At 50.0% G+C, this 23,074-nt stretch overlaps 1 protein-coding gene across 2 annotated transcripts in view; it reads left to right on the plus strand.

The window, feature by feature from the left end:
- DNAH3 (dynein axonemal heavy chain 3) overlaps positions 1-23,074 on the plus strand; it is a 208,317-nt gene that overhangs the window by 126,153 nt on the left and 59,090 nt on the right. For both annotated transcript variants that reach the window (XM_066383459.1, XM_066383458.1), the window contains exons 42-50: positions 5,155-5,258; positions 9,710-10,004; positions 11,561-11,740; positions 13,220-13,343; positions 13,455-13,611; positions 13,843-13,986; positions 15,349-16,015; positions 18,094-18,259; positions 20,433-20,649. In XM_066383459.1, coding sequence (XP_066239556.1) covers positions 5,155-5,258; positions 9,710-10,004; positions 11,561-11,740; positions 13,220-13,343; positions 13,455-13,611; positions 13,843-13,986; positions 15,349-16,015; positions 18,094-18,259; positions 20,433-20,649 — 2,054 coding nt within the window. The remainder of the gene's footprint in view (positions 1-5,154; positions 5,259-9,709; positions 10,005-11,560; positions 11,741-13,219; positions 13,344-13,454; positions 13,612-13,842; positions 13,987-15,348; positions 16,016-18,093; positions 18,260-20,432; positions 20,650-23,074) is intronic.

Here is a 23,074-nt window from a genome sequence, read left to right on the forward strand (position 1 = left end):
AGAGAGAGAAAGAGAGGGACAAACAGGGATAGACGTACGGGAAGGGAGAGAGATGAGAAGAATCAATTTATAGTTGGGGCACCTTAGTTGTTCATTGATTGCTTTCTCATATGTGCCTTGATGAGGCAGGTGGGGGGGGGGGTGGCTACAGCAGAGCGAGTGACCCCTTGCTCAAGCCAGCAACCTTGAACTCAAGCCAATGACCTTGGTCTCCACGCCAGCAACCTTTGGGCTCAGGCCAGCACCCATGGGGTCATGTCTACGATCCCATGCTCAAACTGGTGACCCTGAGCTCAAGTTGAATGAGCCCACATTCAAGCTGGCAACCTCCAGGTTTCAAACCTAGGTCCTCAGTGTCCCAAGGCCAATGCTCTACCCACTGCACCACCACCTGGTCAGGCCATTAATTAATTTTCAAACGTTGGACCAGCCTTCCATACTTGGAATAAACCTAACGTATTATATATACCACTTGGTTGTAGTGTATAATTCTTTTTTCAGATATTGTTGAATTTGATTTGCTAATATTTTGTCGAGGACTTTTGCATCTATGTTGATGAGAGATAATTGGTCTTTAGTTTTTCTTACTTCTAATGGTCTGTTTTGGTATTAGGGTTATGCTGACTTCATAGAAGAGTTAGGAAGTATTCCCTAGAAATAGAAGTTTTCTAGAAGAGATGATAGAGAATTGGTATCATTACTTTCTTAAGTGTTTGTTAGAATTCACCAATGAACTCATCAGAGCCTTTGATCTGTTCTTAAATTGTTGATTCATTTTCTTTAACAGTCCTGTTCAAATAATCTATTTCTTCTTACGTAAATTTTGATAAGTCATTTCTTTCAAGGAATTGGTCTGTTTCATCTAGGTTATCAACTTTGTGGTCATGGATTTGTTCATGATCTTATTATCCTTTTAATATCCATAGAGTCAGTAGTGACAGCCCCTCTTTCATTTTTGATATTGGTGATTTGTGTCTTCTTCCTTTTTTTTTTTTTTTGCTTGATTAGCCTGGCTAGAAGTTTGTCAATTTTATTAATATCTTCAAAGAAATAGCTTTTAGTTTTTAAATTTTTTCATTATTAATTCTTTGTTTTTTAATTTCATTCATTTCTGCTCTAATTTTTATTATTCTTTTTCTGCTTACTTTGGATATAATTTGCTCTTTTTTTGTTTCTTTTTCAGTTTAATTGCATTGTAGTCGAATACCCATTATATGATTTCTCGTCGACTCTTTTAAGTTTTTTTTTTTTTTTTTAGATTTTATTTATTCATTATAGAGAGGGGAGAAAGAGAGAGAGAAGGGGGGAGGAGCAGGAAGCATCAACTCCCATATGTGCCTCGACCAGGCAAGCCCGGGGTTTTGAACCGGCAACCTCAGCGTTTCCAGGTTGATGCTTTATCCACTGCACCACCACAGATCAGGCTCTTTTAAGTTTTTTCAGATGTATTTTGTGGCCCAGAAGATGGTCTCACTTAGTGAATGTTCCGTGTAAGCTTAAGAAGAATGTATTCTGCTGCTGTTGGATGAAGGAATTTAAAATGGCGGTTAGATCCAGGCGAATGATGGTGCTGTTCAGTTTAACCACATCCTGACACATTTTCCGCCTGCTCTTCCATCCACTACTGACGGGAGGGCCTCAGAGTCCACAGCCATCGTATTGCTTTTCCTATTTCGCTGTGCAATTCCACCAGTTAGCCTCACGTATTTTGGTGCCTGTTCACCATTTGAAGTGAGAAAATAGCATCTAATTTAAATGTATTCACTTTCCAATTAGAGGGAAGGTGAATTTTACATATATACAGTTATATTAAGGTGACCAATTTTTTTTACAATGAAAAGGAGGACAAAAATAAATGAAAGAAAACAATATCGTAAAGAAAAGAAACATTTGCCTGACCAGGCGGTGGTGGCACAGTGGATAGAGCGTCGGACTGGGAAGCGGAGGACCCAGGTTTGAGACCCTGAGGTTGTCAGCTTGAGAGCGGGCTCATCTGGTTTGAGCAAAAAGCTCACCAGCTTGGACCCAAGGTCGCTGGCTCGAGCAAGGGGTCACTCAGTCTGCTGCAGCCTCATGGTCAAGGCACTTATGAGAAAGCAATCAATGAACAACTAAGATGTCACAACGAAAAGTGGATGATTGATGCTTCTCATCTCTCTCTTCATTCCTGTCTGTCTGTGCCTATCGGTCCCTCTCTCTGACTCTCTCTGTCCCTGTAAAAAAACAAACAAAAAAACATTTTATTCATTGCAACAATAATATACTATAATATAAATGCATAATGAAAATATTTTCCATTATAATTATGCTTACATGCCTATTAATTTTTAATACTAATTGTAAGAAAACAGTACGTACTCGTTTAGATACAAAGACGTCACATCACACGCAATGGATCGATTCTGCATCGATCGCATACGGACTTTGACAGATGAGTCTTCCAATATCAAAAAGGAGGACATGCAAGAGGACACTTTTCAAGGGAGGACGGAACTTAGGAAAGAAGGGTTGTCCTCCCTGAAGGAGGATGGCCGGTCCCCTTAGTTATAGAGCCGTAGTTTGTTTCTCTTCAGCCACGGCTCACCTTCTGGACGCAGGCAGCCCCTGTCCCGTGTCTTCCCTTCCTACCAGTCTCTGTGTGACGTCTCTGTGACTCCTTGGTTCTAGACTCCTCTTCCTCTAGTTCTCAGCTGGCTTTTCAGGATGGCTGCTCTTAAATCTAGTTATCACTCCCGTCTGGTCCAGGGAGGCCGCAGATGGGACGACTGCCCACTCTGCCACCATCTTGGAATCTCTCCCTGGGTGGCGGTGTTTTCTGATCCACTCAGCTCCCCTGTTCTTTGACTGAAGCACTTAAGTCATTTACATTTCAAGTGATTGTTGATAGGTACATATTTCTTGTCATTTTGTTCTTTCTATCTCTCTTTTTTTTTTCTTTTTCCTTTTTCTTAAAGAAGTCCTTGTAACATTTCTTATAATACTGCTTTGGTGGTAATGAACTCCCTTAGAAAAAAAAAGCAGTCAATTAAAGGTTTATAGATGAGGTAATAAAACCATTAAATTAGAGGAAAAGAAGGATTTAAAAACCAAAGAAACAAATTAAGGACCAAGCGATACCAAGAAATGATCTAATAAATACATTAGAACCAAGGAGTAAAGCACACAAGTCTAGACATCTAAGAAATGACTCAGAGGAAAAGTTTGAGGTAATTACTATTACTAGAGAAGAAAGAGACAGATACATTAAAGCAATCATAAAGAGTTTGATATGGAGGTCAAACAATGCTAACTTTTTAAGTTGGTAACCCAATCAATAGTATTGACAAGATATACAAAGATGTCAATGCGGAAACTTCTCCTGAAATAAAGAACTTGCAACAAACTGTAAGAGTATGCTCTGTTGATACCAAATAATTGACCAAATGAATCAACCTCATTGAAGTATTGGGCACCTGTGGTGGCAGAACAAAAACGTGAGAGTTACAAACCACGAGAGAGTAAAAGTGTATCATTAACAACAAAAGGAGCCAGAGAAAGAGGAGCTGGGGGGTGTGAGTGTCAATCACCACACTGTTCACAGGGGAATCAGTGAAACTGGACTAACATCGAGTTATGTGTATTTACTAATGAAATACAATGCCAGGATCTGCTTTAAAATACTCCAGACAAAGAAGAAGAAAGGAGACGGAAGGGGGGAGGGTAGGAGGAGAGAAGGAAAGAACGTGAATATTGTGACGGGAAAATGAATGCAACAAGAATACAATACACAGACCCTGGCCGGTTGGCTCAGTGGTAGAGCATTGGCCTGGCGTGCAGGAGTCCCAGGTTCGATTCCCGGCCAGGGCACACAGGAGAGGCGCCCATCTGCTTCTCCACCCCTCCCCCTCTCCTTCCTCTCATGTCTCTCTCTTCCCCTCCCGCAGCCGAGGCTCCATTGGAGCAAAGATGGCTTGGGTGCTGAGGATGGCTCTGTGGCCTCTGCCTCAGATACTAGAATGGCTCCGGTTGTAACAGAGCAACGCCCCAGATGGGCAGAGCATTGCCCCCTGGTGGGCGTGCCGGGTGGATCCCGGTCGGGCGCATGCGGGAGTCTGTCTGACTGCCTCCCCGTTTCCAACTTCAGAAAAATACAAAAAAAAAATAATAATAAAATGAATGTGTGAAAAAAGAGAATGTTAAGACATTGATAATTATTGAAGCTGGAGAATGGGTACCCAACTGTTTATTATACTAGACTCCTTACTCATTTATTTTTTTCTAACTTGTTGTCAATGAAAAGTTAAAACAATAACAATATCAGATTAAGTGATTTTTTAAAAAGCATCATGAGTTCTTTCATGTTAACTCCTTTTCTTCTGCTAAATTTAAGTAAAATTAAACGTAAATTTTTTATTTTAAAATAGTATTTATCAAGGGACTTTGTTCTTATAAAATCCTTTCTTCCACCAATCTGTCTCCCATAAAGAGGGCCAGAAGGATTGCCGTCCAAAGCTCTTTCTGAATGTAAGGTCTAGAGCAGGGGTCCCCAAACTACGGCCTGCGGGCCACATGCGGCCCCCTGAGGCCATTTATCCGCCCCCGCCGCACTTCCGGAAGGGGCACCTCTTTCATTGGTGGTCAGTGAAAGGAGCATAGTTCCCATTGAAATACTGGTCAGTTTGTTGATTTAAATTTACTTGTTCTTTATTTTAAATATTGTATTTATTTCAATTTTGTCTTTTTACTTTAAAATAAGATATGTGCAGTGTGCATAGGGATTTGTTCATAATTTTTTTTATAGTCTGGCCCTCCAACGGTCTGAGGGACAGTGAACTGGCCCCCTGTGAAAAAAGTTTGGGGACCCCTGGTCTAGAGTGACAGATTGCTTTCTTTCTTTCTTTTTATTTTTTTCTTCACAGTACTTCCTGCTCACGATTAAAAATAATTTAATTACTTGTATACATATCACCTGTCATTTTTATACAAATAATGAAGTCATGAAGCTGTTGTTCCAGTTTATACGGTTACCGACAGGGTGTAAGTTTCGCCACCACTGTGCCGGTTACCCTAACGTACACAGTGTCGGATGCTGTCAGCTGACGCAGTTACGTACCTCCTGTGTGAAATGTAAACCCTGGTCTGCTGCTAATGGCCTGTTCTGTTTCTCTGGTCCAGGAAGCATCTATGACTTTTACTTCCTCAAGCAAGGCAGTGGACACTGGAGCCCGTGGACAGATTATATCACCAGAGAAGAGGAAACCATCCCAGTGAATGCAAAGGTAAAGGAACTCGAATTCCCCAAAACGGCCCAAACTCTCCAGGGTCAAAGAATTAACACCAGTTCCGTATTAGTGGGGGGTTTTTTTTATATCTTATTTTTATTAATTTTAATGCAGTGACATTGATAAATCAGGGTACATATGTTCTGAGAAAACATCTCCAGATTATTTTGACATTTGATTATGTTGCATACCCCTCACCCAGAGTCAAATTGTCTTCTGTCACCTTCTATCTGGTTTTCTTCATGCCCCTCCCCTCCCCCACCCCCTCTCTCTCCTTCCTCGCCCCTTCCCCACCCCTCCCACCCCACCTCCACCCCCGTTACCATCACATTCTTGTCCATGTCTCTGAGTCTCAATTTTATGTCCCATCTATCAGAGGACGAGTGGATTAAAAAGCTTTGGTACATATATACTATGGAATACTACTCAGCCATAAGAAATGATGACATCGGATCATTTACATTAACATGGCTGGACCTTGATAACATTATCCGGAGCGAAATAAGTAAATCAGAAAAAACTAAGAACTCTATGAATCCATACGTGTTAGTGTTTTAAAGAATTTTATTTATCGAGTTTACAGAGAGAGGAGGCCGAGGAGGAACAAGACGTCCCACCTCCTAGTTGCTTCACTTCAGTTGTTTGTTGGTTGCTTGTCGGGTTATGAGCCTTGACCGGGCAAGCCCAGGGTCCTGAACTGGCGACCTCAGCTTTCCAGGTTGACGCTTTATCCACTGCGCCACCCCAGGCCAGGCTAGAAAAACTTCCTTTAAAAAAAAAGTTCAAACGTGAGCCGGGTTGAACCTTTAAACGCATGGGCTTTGGAATCAGAGAGACCCAAATGTTTTACTCAGACTGTACCCTCTGCCTGTTTATTCAACCACAAAGGAACAGAGGAAAAGACCCCAACGATGGTGGCGAGGACTGGAGACAGCACGCATGAACACGTGGCGTGCACACTGCATGACACTGCATGCTAGCGCGTGAACACGTGGCGTGCACACTGCATGCTAGCGCGTGAACACGTGGCGTGCACACTGCATGACACTGCATGCTAGCGCGTGAACACGTGGCGTGCACACTGCATGCTAGCGCGTGAACACGTGGCGTGCACACTACATGACACTGCATGCTAGCGCATGAACACGTGGCATGCACACTGCATGACACTGCATGCTAGCGCGTGAACACGTGGCGTGCACACTACATGCTAGCGCATGAACACGTGGCGTGCACACTGCATGCTAGCGCGTGAACACGTGGCGTGCACACTGCATGCTAGCGCGTGAACACGTGGCGTGCACACTGCATGCTAGCGCGTGAACACGTGGCGTGCACACTGCATGCTAGCGCGTGAACACGTGGCGTGCACACTGCATGCTAGATCCAGAGTGGCCGCTGTCCCAGTTATTATCACTGATCATGTCAAGCGGTCATCACTCTGCCGCTCAGATATCTCAGTCAGAAAGGAGGATCCTTGACCTTATTAAAACAAAAAAGATTTAAAAACCCAGAAAAAGATTTGCTTGATTAGAATTCTCAGCAAAACGGGTTCTGATGAACAGGTTTTGCAGTTGGCAGACGACTCCCTGACAATCCCTCCTCATCTTCTTGTGGGACACGTTTCTGAGTGTGCACGGGGCTGGCTCCATGTCGTAGACCAGTGGTGGTCAGCCTGGTCCCTGCCGCCCCCTAGTGCTGGTCAGCCTGGTCCTTGCCGCCCCCTAGTGCTGGTCAGCCTGGTCCCTACCGCCCCCTAGTGCTGGTCAGCCTGGTCCCTGCCGCCCCCTAGTGGTGGTCACCCTGGTCCCTACCGCCCCCTAGTGCTGGTCAGCCTGGTCCCTCCCGCCCCCTAGTGCTGGTCAACCTGGTCCTTACCGCCCCCTAGTGGTGGTCAGCCTGGTCCCTGCCGCCCATGAGTGCTGGTCACCCTGGTCCCTGCCGCCCCCTAGTGGTGGTCAGCCTGGTCCCTACCGCCCCCTGGTGGTGGTCAACCTGGTCCCTCCCGCCCACTAGTGGTGGTCAACCTGGTCCCTACCGCCCCCTAGTGGTGGTCAACCTGGTCCCTACCGCCCACTAGTGGTGGTCAACCTGGTCCCTACCGCCCCCTAGTGGTGGTCAGCCTGGTCCCTCCCGCCCCCTAGTGGTGGTCAGCCTTGTCCCTACCACCCCCTAGTGCTGGTCAGCCTGGTCCCTGCCGCCCATGAGTGCTGGTCACCCTGGTCCCTACCGCCCCCTAGTGCTGGTCAACCTGGTCCCTACTGCCCACTAGTGCTGGTCAACCTGGTCCCTCCCGCCCACTAGTGGTGGTCAACCTGGTCCCTACCGCCCCCTAGTGCTGGTCAGCCTGGTCCCTACCGCCCCCTAGTGCTGGTCACCCTGGTCCCTACCGCCCCCTAGTGCTGGTCACCCTGGTCCCTACCGCCCCCTAGTGCTGGTCAACCTGGTCCCTCCCGCCCACTAGTGGTGGTCAACCTGGTCCCTACCGCCCCCTAGTGCTGGTCAGCCTGGTCCCTACCGCCCCCTAGTGCTGGTCACCCTGGTCCCTCCCGCCCCCTAGTGGTGGTCAGCCTGGTCCCTACCGCCCACTAGTGCTGGTCAACCTGGTCCCTACCGCCCCCTAGTGGGCGCTCTAGCCTTCATGGTGGGCGGTAGCGGAGCAACCAAAATATAAATAGAAAGATTTAACTATAGTAAGTTGTTTTATAAAGATTGATTCTGCCAAACTTAGCGAAAATCCGACATAAAGCACTTGGTAAGTAATTATTATTCTATGCTTTAACTTGCTGTCACTCTGCTTTATAAATTTTATAAAGTGACTTCCCTACTTTATAAATCACCATGACTGTGGACCCGGTGGGCGGTTAGAAAATGTTACTACTAACAGAGATACAGAAGTGGGCGGTAGGTGTGAAAAGGCTGACTACCTCTGTTGTAGACGATAAATGTAATTTATCTCCCTGGGCTGACAGCAGGTCGGTCAGGCCCTGGGCGGAGAGTCAAGTCAGACAGCAAGCCAGACCGTGGCTGCTCGTGCTGAGTTCAGCGCACACCCTGGGGGTGGGGTGGGGGTGGGGGGCTGAGTATTGTGAATTACCTCCCCCCCATCCCAGCATGGAGACCCTAAACTTGAATTCTCTTTGAAGAGCTTGCTCACCTGAACGCCAGGACTCTCTCATCTCGCTGCACTCACACAAATAAAGAGGCTGATGCAGAAGATAGTGTCAGTTCTGCTGCGGAATCTCTCCCTGGTCCAACAAGTGTGCTCCTCCCCGAAAATAGAAATCTATGAAACCCCAGTCCTGGCAGCGAGATGGGCGTCTTGCCCCTGGTTCTGCCTTTAGCATCACGGACGAGCTAGGAGGCTTCGGACAAATCAGTGACTGTCTTCCGTTGGCGTAAACCACAGCGTCACGGTGCTCGCTGGAGCCCGGCGACCCCACCTCCACCCACCGGCCCCCTCTAGCCGAGACACGTGGAAGGAGGCTTCAGTCTGAGAGAGACGTCTTCCGGACTCTTCCTCTGCCTCCGTGGAGTGGGGCCGCGTGGCGCCACCTCACTGTCAACAGGGTGTGGGTTCAGAGAAGGCAGGCTAGGGTAAGGGGTTCAGAGAAGGCAGGCTAGGGTAAGGGGTTCTGTCCACCACCGCAGGGGCCCAAGACCAAGCCCTGAGAGTCCAGCTGGGGTCTGGAGGCCAGGAAGAGGGTCGCAACCCCGTATTGGATCAACGTTTAGAAGGAGGTAGCATCAGAGAGTGGGGGAAGCAGACCAGGAACAGACACAGGGACTGGGGGGGGGGGGTGAGGGCCACACCTCCCCCTCCTCAGCCAAGCAGTGGAGATCGCACACGGAGACACACAGGCGAGTTCAGAGCAGTGGTCTCAGAAGGCAGCAGCTTCAGATCCCCCCCTTTTTTATTGTAGTTGGTATTTATAATATAACAGTTTTGTGGTTAAGAATATAGACTTTGAGCCTGACCAGGTGGCGCAGTGGATACAGCGTCGGACTGGGACACAGAGGACCCAGGTCACCAGCTTGAGCGCGGGGTCGCTGCCTTGAGCGTGGAATCATGGACATGACCTCATGGTCACTGGCTTGAGCCCAAAAGTCACTGGCTTGAAGCCCAAGGTCGCTGGCTTGAGCAAGGGGTCACTTGGTCTGCTGTAGCCCCCCCCCCATCAAGGCACATATGAGAAAGCAATCAATGAACAACTAAGGTGTTGCAACAAAACTATTGATGCTTCTCATCTCTTCCTTCCTGTCTGTTTCTGTTCTCTCTCTCTCTCTCTTTTTCTCTCTCACTGTCTCTCTTGCTTATAAAAAGGGGGGTGCAGTGGGGAGAGATACGGGTAGAAATGAGTGGGTCATGAGGACAGAGCGGTGCCCCCCGAATGCCCTGACCTGGCCGCCCGGGCCCAGACCCACAGCTCCCCCACGTCTGTGTGCAGGTCTCAGAGCTCATCGTCCCCACGATGGAGACCGCGCGGCAGTCCTTCTTCTTGAAGACCTACCTGGAGCACGAGGTTCCCATGCTCTTCGTGGGACCCACAGGCACCGGCAAATCCGTCATCACCAACAGCTTCCTGCTCCAGCTTCCCAAAAACACCTACCTGCCCAACTGCATCAACTTTTCCGCCAGGACCTCGGCCAATCAGACCCAAGATATCATCATGTCCAAGCTGGACCGGCGGCGGAAGGGCCTCTTTGGGCCTCCCGTCGGGAAGAAGGCGGTGGTGTTCGTGGGTAAGGCCTCAACTGGGTTTGAACAGCCAACTCTAGATCCTTCCCATCCGAGGAGAAGCCAGACCTGCCTTGGACGGGGGAGGAAATATTTCTGGTTCATAGCATTTAGTCTTCCTCCCTTCCTTCCTTCCTTCCTTCCTTCCTTCCCTCCTTCCCTCTCTCCTTCCCTCTCTCCTTCCCTCTCTCCTTCCTTCCTTCCTTCCCTCTCTCCTTCCTTCCCTCCTTCCTTCATTCCTTCCTTCTCTCCTTCCTTCCCTCCTTCCTTCCTTCCCTCTTTCCTTCCTTCCCTCCCTCCTTCCTTCCTTCCTTCCCTCCCTCCTTCCCTCCTTCCTTCCTTCCCTCTTTCCTTCCTTCCCTCCTTCCTTCCTTCCCTCCCTCCTTCCTTCCTTCCTTCCTTCTCTCCTTCCCTCCTTCCTTCCTTCCTTCTCTCCTTCTCTCCTTCCTTCCTTCCTTCTCTCCTTCTCTCCTTCCTTCCTTCCTTCCTTCCTTCCTTCCTTCCTTCCTTCTCTCCTTCTCTCCTTCCTTCCTTCCTTCCTTCCTTCCTTCCTTCTCTCCTTCTCTCCTTCCTTCCTTCCTTCCTTCTCTCCTTCCTTCCTTCCTTCCTTCCTTCTCTCCTTCCTTCTCTCCTTCCTTCCTTCCTTCCTTCCTTCCTTCTTTCCTTCTCTCCTTCCCTCCCTCCTTCCTTCCTTCCTTCCTTCCTTCTCTCCTTCTCTCCTTCCTTCCTTCCTTCTCTCCTTCTCCTTCCTTCCTTCCTTCCTTCCTTCCTTCCTTCTCTCCTTCCTTCCTTCCTTCCTTCCTTCCTTCCTTCCTTCCTTCTTTCCTTCCTTCCTTCCTTCCTTCCTTCCTTCCTTCCTTCCTTCCTTCCTTCCTTCTCTCCTTCTCTCCTTCCTTCCTTCCTTCCTTCCTTCCTTTCTTCCTTCCTTCCTTCCTTCTTTCCTTCCTTCCTTCCTTCCTTCCTTCTCTCCTTCCTTCTCTCCTTCCTTCCTTCCTTCCTTCCTTCTTTCCTTCTTTCCTTCCTTCCTTCCGTTTTACGGAGTGCCTTCTACGTGCAGGTAGACCGGGCGATGTGCTCTGGTAGGAAATCAGTCCCCGCCTTCCAGAAAGTCACACTCGAGTCTCGCCGTTTTGTTTTTGCACCACAAGAGCCCTAGTCCAAAGCCTGGCTCCGCCCACAACGTTCAACGATTACCTGTTGATCAAATGAAATACTCCGTTTGCTGGGAATATGACTTGCCTTCCTTACCGATCCCCAGAAATCATATCCCCAGAAATGAGCAAAATGTCTGGCGCGCAGTAGACAATATATATTTAGTTGGCAGGGATGGGACCAAGCTGAATGCCTGTCGATTCCAATCTGTGCATCCTTAAAGTCACCGCGGGCAGAACCCAGGGAAAGCTCTTCCCACGCGGTCAGTCTGTGGCTGAGCCCGGCCAGGGGCTGGTGTGGGACACGAGGCGCGGGCTCTCGCATGGAGGGGGGACGGTCATCTGTCTTCCTCCCGTGAGAGCAGAGGGTCCCATGGACGGACAGTGTGTGACCCCGGCTTCTTCCCCAGATGACCTCAACATGCCGGCCAAGGAGGTGTACGGGGCCCAGCCCCCCATCGAGCTGCTGAGGCAGTGGGTTGACCACGGGTACTGGTTTGACAAGAGAGACACCCACAAGCTGGACATCGTGGACGTGCTGCTGGTGACCGCCATGGCCCCCCCGGGGGGCGGGAGGAATGACATCACTGGTAGGTGAAGGAGAAGCTCACCTTTGTTTTTTAAACTCTTAGCAGAGCCAGACCGCGTTCAGAGATGGAGGGTCGTGTCAGGCACCTGGTGGAGGGTGTGTGTCGGCGGGAGCCAGTGGTGTGAGCTAGCTCTCGGGGGTGGCGCTGGAAAGCTTCACGTGGGAGGTTGTGGAAGTGAGATGAGATGAGATGAAGAACGGAGCATCTCAGATGAAAAGGAGAACTCAGGTGGCCAACCGTGCGTTCCGGGGGGGGAGCCTAGGTCAGGTGTTCCCCGCTAGGGGTGCAGGACAGATTCACCTGCTGGGTCTGTTATCTCTCTTCACGTTGCCAGAGAGACCAGCTTGCCCCAATCAGCTCTCTCTCCCGCACCATCTCGTCGTCTGAGGGTCTGGGAGTGTATTTTGCTTCAGATCTATCCGGGATCTCTATTTCTCTTCTGAAATGCATCCTTGCATGAGAAACTTAGTACCGTTTCCAGAGGAAAGGTTCTGTGACTTTGCTGTTCTCTCTGGCATTGAGCCTTCTCATCTGTAGAAGGAAAAGAGAGGAAGCAGGATCGTCTTAATATAGACTCGAAAACGATCACTCTCAAGACACACGCCAGTAAAATCATTAGACATGAAAGAAATATAGAGCGTCTTTTGGACATTTAGGCAAAAAGAGCCCGTGATCTATAAGAGCAATAAAATTCGATTCTCTTAAGACTTCTCAAAGGCAATGCTTTTATGCCATAAGAAAATAGAATAACTTTGAAGATACTCAAGGGAATAAATAACGCAAAAGTCAAGAACTTTCTAGCGAGCTAAGATGACCTTTAAGTATAAAAGGAAAACTGTTACCAACATGGAAGAACACAGAGATATCCCTCCCCCCCCCCCCGTAAACCCTTTCTCAAGAATCTGCTAGAATTGGGTTTCAAATGATCACAATGACTATGAATTATATCTCAACAAAGTTCATATACTGATAGAAATATATGGATATTTCACATTAGATGGGTGTGGATGGAGACAGGTGAGTATGCCGAATCAATAGCAGTTCATTTAGGGGAAGAAGGGTCTAGTATGGAGCAGGTAGTGAAAGGCAATGCTCACTTTCTGGAAAAAGTATCTCTGCCTTGTTTGACTCTTTTACCACGATCACATCAGGCCTTTGTGTTTTATAAAAAAGCAAGCTTACGTGCAATGCTCGTATCGTCACCGGAACTTCCACAGGCGTGGTCTACGCTGGGCAGGGCAGCCGCAGGCGGCCACACGTGGCTCTCGGGCACTTGAAACGCGACGAGTGAGACTGAGAAAATCGAGGTGCAGTGTTACTCGTCACGAATGGATTGAAGTTGCAGCAGCCCCACGTGGCTGGAAGCTGCCGTCTTGGGCAGCACAGCTCTGGGACACCAGGGCAGAGCGAAGACCAGCTCCCTCCGCCCCGGAATCCAGGGGCAGGAAATAAGAGTGAGTGTGTGTGTGTGTCTTCCAGGACGATTCACTCGCCATCTGAACATCGTTTCCATCAATGCCTTTGAGGACGAGATTTTAACCAAGATTTTTAGCTCCATTGTCGACTGGCACTTCGGGAAAGGGTTTGACGTGGCATTCTTAAGGTGAGAAATGGCGTGTCTTCCAGCCTGTTGGCCGGGGGTCCCGTCCTCCGTCCTGGCCCCTCCTGACCCTCCTGGACTGGTCTATCTTCTCCTCCCTCCCCCCCCCCCAAGGTATGGAAAGATGCTGGTCCAGGCGACGATGACCATTTATAAAGCTGCTGTGGAGAACTTCTTGCCAACTCCTTCCAAGTCCCATTACGTCTTTAACCTGCGGGACTTCTCACGGGTGATCCAGGGGGTGCTGCTGTGTCCCCACACCCACCTCCAGGTCAGCCACCGTCCTGTCTGTTACCAAGATCATTCAGCACTCTGCTAACGGTCACAGAAAAGATTCTGTCTAGCGTCGAATCTGTGTGGGGCGTTGTGCTTCCCGTTTCATAAGCATTCACTTGTCTCCTTCTCACGCCAGCCACAGGATTTAGAAACTGTTATATTTAAGAAATACCCCCTGAAGCCCACACTTCCACTCATTCAAATAGCCCACTCTGGGTTTTTTCAGGACGTAGAGAAACTTATCCGGCTTTGGATCCATGAGATTTATCGGGTCTTCTATGACCGCCTGATTGACGATGAGGACAGACAGGTCTTCTTCAACATGATGAAGGAAACCACCTCGAATTGCTTCAAGCAGAGCGTGGAGAAGGTGAGCCGGACCCCCGCTTGGTCATTCGGCCTCGGAAACGGCCCCGAGTATTTGACCACGGTCGTCTCAGAATTCCCGTTTCTGTCCCAGTGGACTCTCCACTCCGCCCTCGGAATCTCAAGTGACAGTCTTGAGTCACGGAGTCACCTGACCTGGTCATGTACTAGGGCCACTTTGGGTTCCTTTTCCTCTGACCGCTAAGTCTCGGACCATTCAGAGTGACTGACTGTATGATGTTATTCTTGATACATTTCCGGGGTCAAATTAATTGGTGAGTTAAGAAAGGAACCATGGATTTCCATGGGTGGTTCGAGGTTCTCGTAAAGACCCAGGTGGAACGTGGTTACGATGTATACTTTCTCCTTCTCATCTGATACAAGGAAAGTTGTGTTAGTTGTGTGAGTGTTCCACCACCACTATTTTTAAGAAGCGGTGATTTCTCTGTGGGAAAACCGCCAAGGTGTTTCACCTCGCAGCCAGAGACCGAGTGCAGAAGCACCACCGGGTTATTAACACCGAGAAGAAGAAGGAGCATCCCAAACATTCCTGCTCTCTAGGCAGGGTGGGGACCAGGGGTGGCCCCTGTACCTCTGTTTGGTGAAGGAGCAAGAACTTTTTTTAAAAAAATGGTGTGCCAATCTTTGACCACCTCCTCTGGAGGTGTCACCGGTCTGGTCACCGATACGTTAACTACTTAGCAAGCTCACTGACCCTTGCTTTTACACTCTTTTCTCAAATGTCCTTTCTTCATACTCTTTAGAAGCATCAGCTCCACATATCATGGGGTTTTGTTTTTGTTTTCTCAGGGTTGTTTGTTTGTTTGTTTGTATTTTTCTGAAGCTGGAAATGGGGAGAGACAGTCAGACAGACTCCCGCATGCGCCCGACCGGGATCCACCCGGCACGCCCACCAGGGGCGATGCTCTGCCCACCAGGGGGCGATGCTCTGCCCCTCCGGGGCGTCGCTCTGCCACGACCAGAGCCACTCTAGCGCCTGGGGCAGAGGCCAAGGAGCCATCCCCAGCACCCGGGCCATCTTTGCTCCAATGGAGCCTTGGCTGCGGGAGGGGAAGAGAGAGACAGAGAGGAAGGAGAGGGGGGGGTGGAGAAGCAGATGGGCGCCTCTCCTGTGTGCCCTGGCCGGGAATCAAACCCGGGACTTCTGCACGCCAGGCCGACGCTCTACCACTGAGCCAACCGGCCAGGGCCTCATTTTGTTTTTAACTGCTCACGCACCGTGACTTTGGAGACTGTGCTCAGTGGACCCAGCTCCCCCCCTTCTCTCCCGCTGCCCCCCTCAGCCCCCCCCGCCCTCCCCCCCCCCGGAATGCCTGCCTGAGAATTCCACTTCCCTTTCCCACAGGTCCTCATCCACCTGTCCCCCACCGGAAAGATCACCGACGACAATATCCACAGCCTCTTCTTTGGAGATTACTCCAAGCCGGAGAGTGACCCCAGAGTCTACGACGAGATCACCGACCTGAAGCAGCTCACCGCGGTCATGGAGTTCTACCTGGGGGAGTTCAACAGCGTCAGCAAGGCCCCCATGTCCCTGGTCATGTTCCGCTTCGCCATTGAGCACGTCTCCAGGATCTGCAGGGTCCTGAAGCAGGACCAGGGCCACCTGCTGCTGGTGGGGGTCGGGGGCAGCGGGCGGCAGAGCGCCAGCAGGCTGTCCGCCTTCATGAACGCCTACGAGCTGCGCCAGGTCGAGATCACCAAGAACTACGCCCGCAGCGACTGGCGGGAGGACGTGAAGAAGATTGTGCTGCAGGCCGGCGCGGCCGCCAGGAGCACCGTCTTCCTCTTCGCCGACAACCAGATCAAGGACGAGTCCTTCGTCGAGGACGTCAACATGCTCCTGAACACGGGGGACGTGCCCAACCTCTTCCCGGCCGACGAGAAGGCGGACCTCGTGGAGAAAATGCAGATGGCGGCCCGGCCGGCCGGCGAGAAGGTCGACGCGACTCCCCTTTCTATGTATAACTTCTTTATCGAGAGGGTGAGGAAGAACCTTCACATTGTCCTGGGTAAGACAGGAGGAAACTCGGTGTCCCCTTCTCCTCTGGGGGTCTCCGGGGGTCTCCTGAGTCCCCTAAGGCCCCTGTCTTCTCACGTCGGTCTGAGGATGGGCCCAGCCTGGATGCCTGCCCGGGGATCCGTGCCTGGAGTTTCGGGGGAAACTTCCATTCTTCTGAGCGACTATTTTAAGCCCGCTTGCACGGTCCTCGGTCCTCTGAATTCTCCTCTGCACCCTCTCCTTCGTTCTAGTACGTTGTTACCCTGGTGGCCTCACAGAACAACACCTGGAGATCCTCTCCCTGTGAATGACATTTCAACCCAACTAACGCTTCTCTCTCCGGTCACTGAGTCCTGTCCACTTCTACTTCCTTGGCCTCCTGTCGTGGTCACCCACCCACCTCCATGGACACTGCCTTCCCGTTGGCTGAGCCATTGTTACCTCACCCAGACCGTGCCCCCACCACCTCCTAACGATTTCCTCACGTCCACTCCTGTCCATCCTAGACCGTTCTGTTCCGGTGAGCCGGGAGAGGTTTGTTTGTCGTGTATGGCAAACATGATCGTTGTGTGTATGCACATACACAAACACACACACATACACACGTGCACACAAATTCAAACACTGAAATGAGGATGAAGACCCAGAATTCTTCCTCGATAGTTGCGTAAGGTCACCGGCCAGCCTGTCCTCCCTTCCTGTCCACTCTCAGCTCAGACCAAGCTTCCCCTTCTCTCTCCCTCGTTTAGCCACTCTGACCCACTCACCCGTCTCCTCTACCACATTGAGTCTAAATAAAAAATAATAATAATAAAAGAATGACATCTGGGGTGTAGACATCCAGCTGCGTGATTGGACAGGGTCAGAAACAAGCTGGTGCCCCCAGACCCATAGAAGTGGCTCCATGGGAGAAGCCCACGGCTCCCTTCTGTCTGAATGAGCACACACACAGAGCACGGGACCCAGGGACTCAGGACCCAAAGGAACCAAAAGGGACAAACAGTAATGGGAATGGGAGACCAGTCACTGAATTCCCATCCCCGAACTTCACGAAAATGTCCCATAAGCCCCCACTGCGTCCCAGATACCTACTATGACTGTGCCCTGTCACACCCCTGTGTTGTTGTGAGTCGGGGGCGCAGAGAGAGAGATCAGCAGACGAAATCATCAAGGACTAGCAAAGGACCACCACTTGCTCAGGCAAATGGCCCCAAGTTCGCGCTGTGTCCTAATTTTATTCACAAGACTTCAGAAAGCTTGTTTACTGAGAAATTGGCATAACATCAAGAGTAACTTTTGCTTAAAGATACATAGAGTGCACCTGACCAGGCGGTGGCGCAGTGGATAGAGCGTCAGACTGGGATGCGGAAGACCCAGGTTCGAGACCCCGAGGTTGCCAGCTTGAGCGCGGGCTCATCTGGTTTGAGCAAAAAGCCCACCAGCTTGAACCTAAGGTCGCTGGCTCCAGCAAGGGGTTACTCAGTCTGCTGAAGGCCCGCGGTCAAGGCACATATGAGAGAGCAATCAATGAACAACTAAGGTGTCCCAACGCGCAATGAAAAACTAATGATTGATGCTTCTCATCTCTCTCCATTCCTGTCTGTCTGTCCCTGTCTATCCCTCTCTCTGACTCACTCTGTCTCTGTAAAAAAAGAAAGAAAAAAAAAGATACATAGAGTGCACCTGCAAGATAGCTTAGTAGCAACATAATATCAGAAGGCATTAATTGCTATTGCTTCTATGGATCCCACCACATTCCTCTCCTTATCTTAAGGGATAACTTTGGAAAGTACAGAAATCTTATGAGAATGTTTTACTGAGAAAAGCCCAGCAACTGCCTTCAGTCACATAGACCTGTTTCAGTGACCCACCTTCAAGTCACAAAACAATTCTCTAGGCAAAACATTCTTTTCCTGTTGGCTGTGTTCCCATCCAAGGCCATGCAGTGGATTATTCCACTGCACCCCTGGGCACCAGCAGGGAACACGATCACCCCACCACCACCACCACCAGAACCCTCAGGAAGACCGGCCTGTTCCCAGGGGCCTCCCAGGAGGAAGGGAACTAACGAGGTCTGTTTCTCATTAGCCATGAGTCCAATCGGGGATGCCTTTCGGAACCGCCTGAGAATGTTCCCCTCGCTCATCAACTGCTGCACCATCGATTGGTTCCAGTCCTGGCCCACGGATGCCCTGGAGTTGGTGGCTAACAAATTTCTGGAAGATGTGGAACTTGATGACAATATTCGGATAGAGTAAGTGTTAGCAGCATTGTAGTAGTGCCCTAACCATACATGCCAACTGCATATTGAAAATCCAGGCCCTAGCCGGTCGGCTCGGTGGTAGAGCATCGGCCTGGCGTGTGGACATCCCGGGTTCGATTCCCAGTCAGGGCACACAGGAGAAACAACTGTCTGCTTCTCCACCCTTCTCTCTCTCTCTCTCTCTCTCTTCTCCTTCATAGCCATGGCTCGAATGATTTGAGCAGGTTGGCCCTGGGCACCAAGGATGGCTCCATGGCCTTGTCTCAGGTGCTGAAATAGCTCAGTTGCCAAGCAGTGGAGCAGCAGCCCCAGATGGGCAGAGCATCGCCCCCTGGTGGACATGCCGGGTGGATTCCCGGTCAGGGCACATGCAGAAGTCTATCTCTCAGCCTCCCCGCCTCTCACTTAATTTAAAAAGAAAAATCCAGATATAGGCTCTATTCTTGCTGTTTTAGGATTTCTCATTTTAGATAAAAAGTTTATACTTTTAAATTCTATTTAGTTAGATATTTAATGAATAAAACACTTTTTTTCTGAAAAAGAATAAAATGGTATTGTTCAGAATTTCCCTGGAGATGTAGGAACGTCACCGTTGTAAGAACCGGAATAGAATCGCATGGTTATTTCAACAGTCTTTAGAGCTATCATTCTTAATGGGGCAAGATCACTGCCAAGGGCGTGAAAGTGGATTGTTATAAGAGTCAAGAAAACTCTTTTATGTATAAAGCACAGATACAGAAAAATTTAAAATGATAAGCTAGAGCAAGGGAGATGAGATGAGAATGTCAGCCACCCCGGGCGCCCCATGAAGACAGGGACAATGCCACCTGCTTTGTGTGCCTCTCTATCCCCAATGCCCAGCAGGTGCCTGAAACTGCTTAGTAAACGAATGAGTGGAGAGTGAAGAAGTCGGCAGGGTTCGGGATGTGTAAGGCTTTACGTTCTCTCTCAAGAACTTGGTTCTGTAGCCGGAAGAGCCTTAACCTGGGCCTGTCGACCCATGAATAGAATTCAGAGGGCCAGGGAATAGGGATGGAGAAAAATTACGTCTTCTTTCCCACTGACGCTGAGTGGGTGTTTGGCATTTCCTTCTATGATGAATGGAAGCAACAAAACCGGTAGGATTAGCAAGATCTGTGACTTTGTTACCAAGAGAAATCTCGTTTATTTGTAACTCCTTTAGCCATTAACAGATAACCTCAATGTATCCTTTCCTTTAGACCTGCTGCCCAAATTTATTTAATGCAGCAGTCAGCAAACTATATTTGTTTTGTAAATAAAGTTTTATTGGGACCGTGCCCTTTTTCCTCACGCTACAACAGCGGAGTGGAGTAGTTGCTACAGAGACCATGGGGCCCACAAAGCTGAAAATATTTAGCCTCTGGATCTTCCCAGAGAAAGTTTGCTGACCCTGATTTAATGCCTTGATAAGAAGCATATATATAAACTTGACCAGGCAGTGGATAGAGCATCAGCCTGGGACGCAAAGGATCCAGGTTCAAAACCCCGAGGTCACCAGCTTGAGCGCAGGGTCGCTGGCTTGGGCATGGAATCATAGATTTGATCCCATGGTCACTGGCTTGAAGCCCAAGGTCACAGGCTTGAAGCCCAAGGTCACAGGCTGGAGCAAGGGGTCACTCTCTCTGCTGTAGCCCCCAGTCAAGGCACATCTGAGAAAGCAATCAATGAACAACTAAGGTGCTGCAACAAAGAATTGATGCTTCTCATATCTCTCCCTTCCTGTCTGTTTGTCCCCATCTGCCCCTCTCTCTGTCTCTTTCACCAAAAAAAAAAAAGCACACATATGACAAATTTGATTTTTAACTTTTTTTTGAAGACTCTATTTCAACATCATTGCTTTCCTTTGAGACCCTACTTTACACGATGCGTTTATAAACACAATCTGCAAGTCCAGAGACTTACTTCCACAGACAGCCAGAGGGTCGAGCACTGGTGATCCACCGAGGTGGTCAGAGATAGAACTTACTTGCCCAAAGATCGTTCTAGTAAGACTCTACACCTCCCCAGCCCTTCTTGCGGCTCTGCTGACCTGCGTCGGACCCTGTGGGGGTCCCGTGGGCCACACCCCCACCCTCACCGCTGTAACTGAAGCTGGGCTGGACATGGGGGCCCGGCCTCACCACCTCCGTGCCCCCCCTGGCAGGGTCATCTCCATGTGCAAGTATTTCCAGGAGAGCGTGAAGGAGCTGTCGCTCGATTATTACCACACGCTTCGCCGACACAACTACGTCACCCCCACCTCCTACCTGGAGCTGATCCTCACCTTCAAGACCCTCCTGAACAGCAAGAGGCAGGAGGTCGGCGTCCTGCGGAGCCGCTACCTGACGGGCCTGCAGAAACTGGACTTCGCCGCCTCGCAGGTGAGGACTGCGGGGTCGTTCCGGGACATCGCGGGCCCGGGGTGGGGGGGGGGCGGGGGGGCGTGCAGGGTCTGGGCGGGGGGGGGGGGGCGTGCAGTGAGCCTCCCGTTCAGGGGCAGCGTGCCAGAGGGGCGCCAGGTTCGGGCGGCCCCTGACGCTACCTGTGCAGAATGCGCCTCCCTCGCCCACGCCCAAACCTGGCCCACGGAGATGGTCTCTCTTCAAGATTTCCACCTTTTGTTCATCGTGGATTCTCTTTTTTGCGTGAGTTTTGCGCTCTGTGGCTCGTGCCGGGGGTCCCCAGGCAGGGCACCGGCGGTGGCTGCCCTTGCTCCTCCCAGGCAGCCCCTGAGCCAGTGTGCCCAGTGGACAGAGCGCAAGTCACAGAAGACGACCACCCTGCCACCTGCATGAGCAACACACTCCAGGGGCGGACGCGGCGAGCCCCAAAGCCCCATGGAAGCCAGTCCCGCTCCGTGGGGTTGACCTCGGCACAGTGGCTCCTCTGCTGTCCTCACAGCCATGAGCCTGGAGGTCAGTCCCTCCCGGTCAGTCCCTCCCGGTGACAACAGCAGCGGTCCAGGCTCAGCTACAACAGGACAGTGCGCACAGCCCACACGGGGCGGGGAGGGGGGACACCTGGCACACCCAGTTCTGTGTTACCGGGTTCTACAGGACCCCTACTATGCAAGGCCGCTCTACCAAGTCTGAGAGAGTAACAGCTCTACCTGTTGTTTCCATGGAAACAAACACGGAGAAGCAGCCAGAAAGGAGAGACCGAGAGACATGTCCCGAGTGACAGCCCGGGAGGATTCTCCAGAAAAAAAAAAAAAAGAACTAAACGAAACGAAGGCCAGTGAACGAACCGACACAGAGGTCAGAACACGGGTTGTGAGAGTGCTCAAGGAACTCAGCGAGAACTTCAACAAAGAAAGAATCGGCATAAAAGTTACGACACAGCAACAATTAAGAATCAATCGGAAACGAAAGACCCACTAACTGAAATGGAGAATAATCTTTCCGGGAATCAACAGTAGAGTAGGTCAAGCTGAGAATCAGATCAATAATTTAGAACGTAAGGAAGCAAACAACACCACACTTGGAACAGAAAAAGAAATCCAAAATGAAGACAGCGTAAGGGGCCTCCAGGGAAAACATCAGCCCCTGCCCGTGGTCGCATCGTGGGGGGGCCAGGAGGAGAAGAGAGAGAGAAAGAAACTGAAAACTTATTGGAAATAAAACCAACAGAAAACGTCTCTAACCTGGTGTAGGAAAAGGACACAATAGTCCGGGAAGCACAGAGAGTCCCAAACAAGATGAATCCAAAGACGCCCACACCAAGACACATCGTACTTAAAATGAAAAAGGTCGAAGAAAGAGAGAATCCTAAAAGCAGGAGACAAGCCATTAGTTCCCTACCAGGGAGCTCCCATGAGACTGTCAGCTGACTTCTCAACAGAAACTCTGTAGCCCAGGAGGGAGGGGCAGGAAATATTCAATGTGATCAAAGCAAGGACCTACAACCGAGATGACTCTGCCCAGCTGAGCGGCGATGGTGGTGGTGCAGTGGGTAGAGTGTCAATGCAGGATGCCGAGGGCCCTGGTTGAAAACCCCGAGCTCATCAGTGTGAGCATGGCTTTACCAGCTTGAGCTCAGCGTCACCAGCATGAGCATAGGCTTGCCAGCTTGAGTGCAGGATCGTCACATGGTCCAAAGGTCCATGACTTGACTTCCAAGGGTCTCTGGCTTGAGCAAAGGGGTCACTGGCTCAGCTTGAGCCCCCTGTTCAAGGCACGTATGAGAAGTCATCAATAAACAACTATAAATAATGGTGAAGCAACTACGAGTTACGAGTTGATGCTTCTCATCTCTCTCCCCCCCTCCACTCTCCCTCAAAAAATAAAATAAAATCCTCTGCCCGGCCAAACTGTCATTTAGGTTCAGAGGACACAGAAAGATCTTCCCAGACAAGAAGAAGCTAGAGGAGTTCACCACCAACCCCACAAGTATTATCCCATGACCATGGAAAGGGTTTTCTTTAGGAAGAAGAGGAAAAAAAAAAAAAAAGATCAAACATACGAACAATAAAATGATAATAAATACATATCTATCTACTCAGCCATAAGAAATGATGACATCGGGTCATTTACAATAACATGGATGGACCTTGATAACATTATACGGAGTGAAGTAAGTAAATCAGAAAAAACTAAGAACTATATGAACCCATACATAGATGGGACATAAAAATGAGACTCAGAGACATGGACAAGAGTGTGATGGTAACAGGGGTGGGGAAGGGGTGAGGAAGGAGAAAGAGGGGGTAGGGGGAGGGGAGGGGCACAAAGAAAACCAGATAGAAGGTGACAGAGGACAGTTCGACTTTGGGGGAGGGGTATGCAGCATAATCAAAGGTCAAAATAA

The sequence above is a fragment of the Saccopteryx leptura genome, chromosome 4, assembly GCF_036850995.1.
Source record: "Saccopteryx leptura isolate mSacLep1 chromosome 4, mSacLep1_pri_phased_curated, whole genome shotgun sequence".
Classification (NCBI taxonomy): Eukaryota; Metazoa; Chordata; class Mammalia; order Chiroptera; family Emballonuridae; genus Saccopteryx; species Saccopteryx leptura.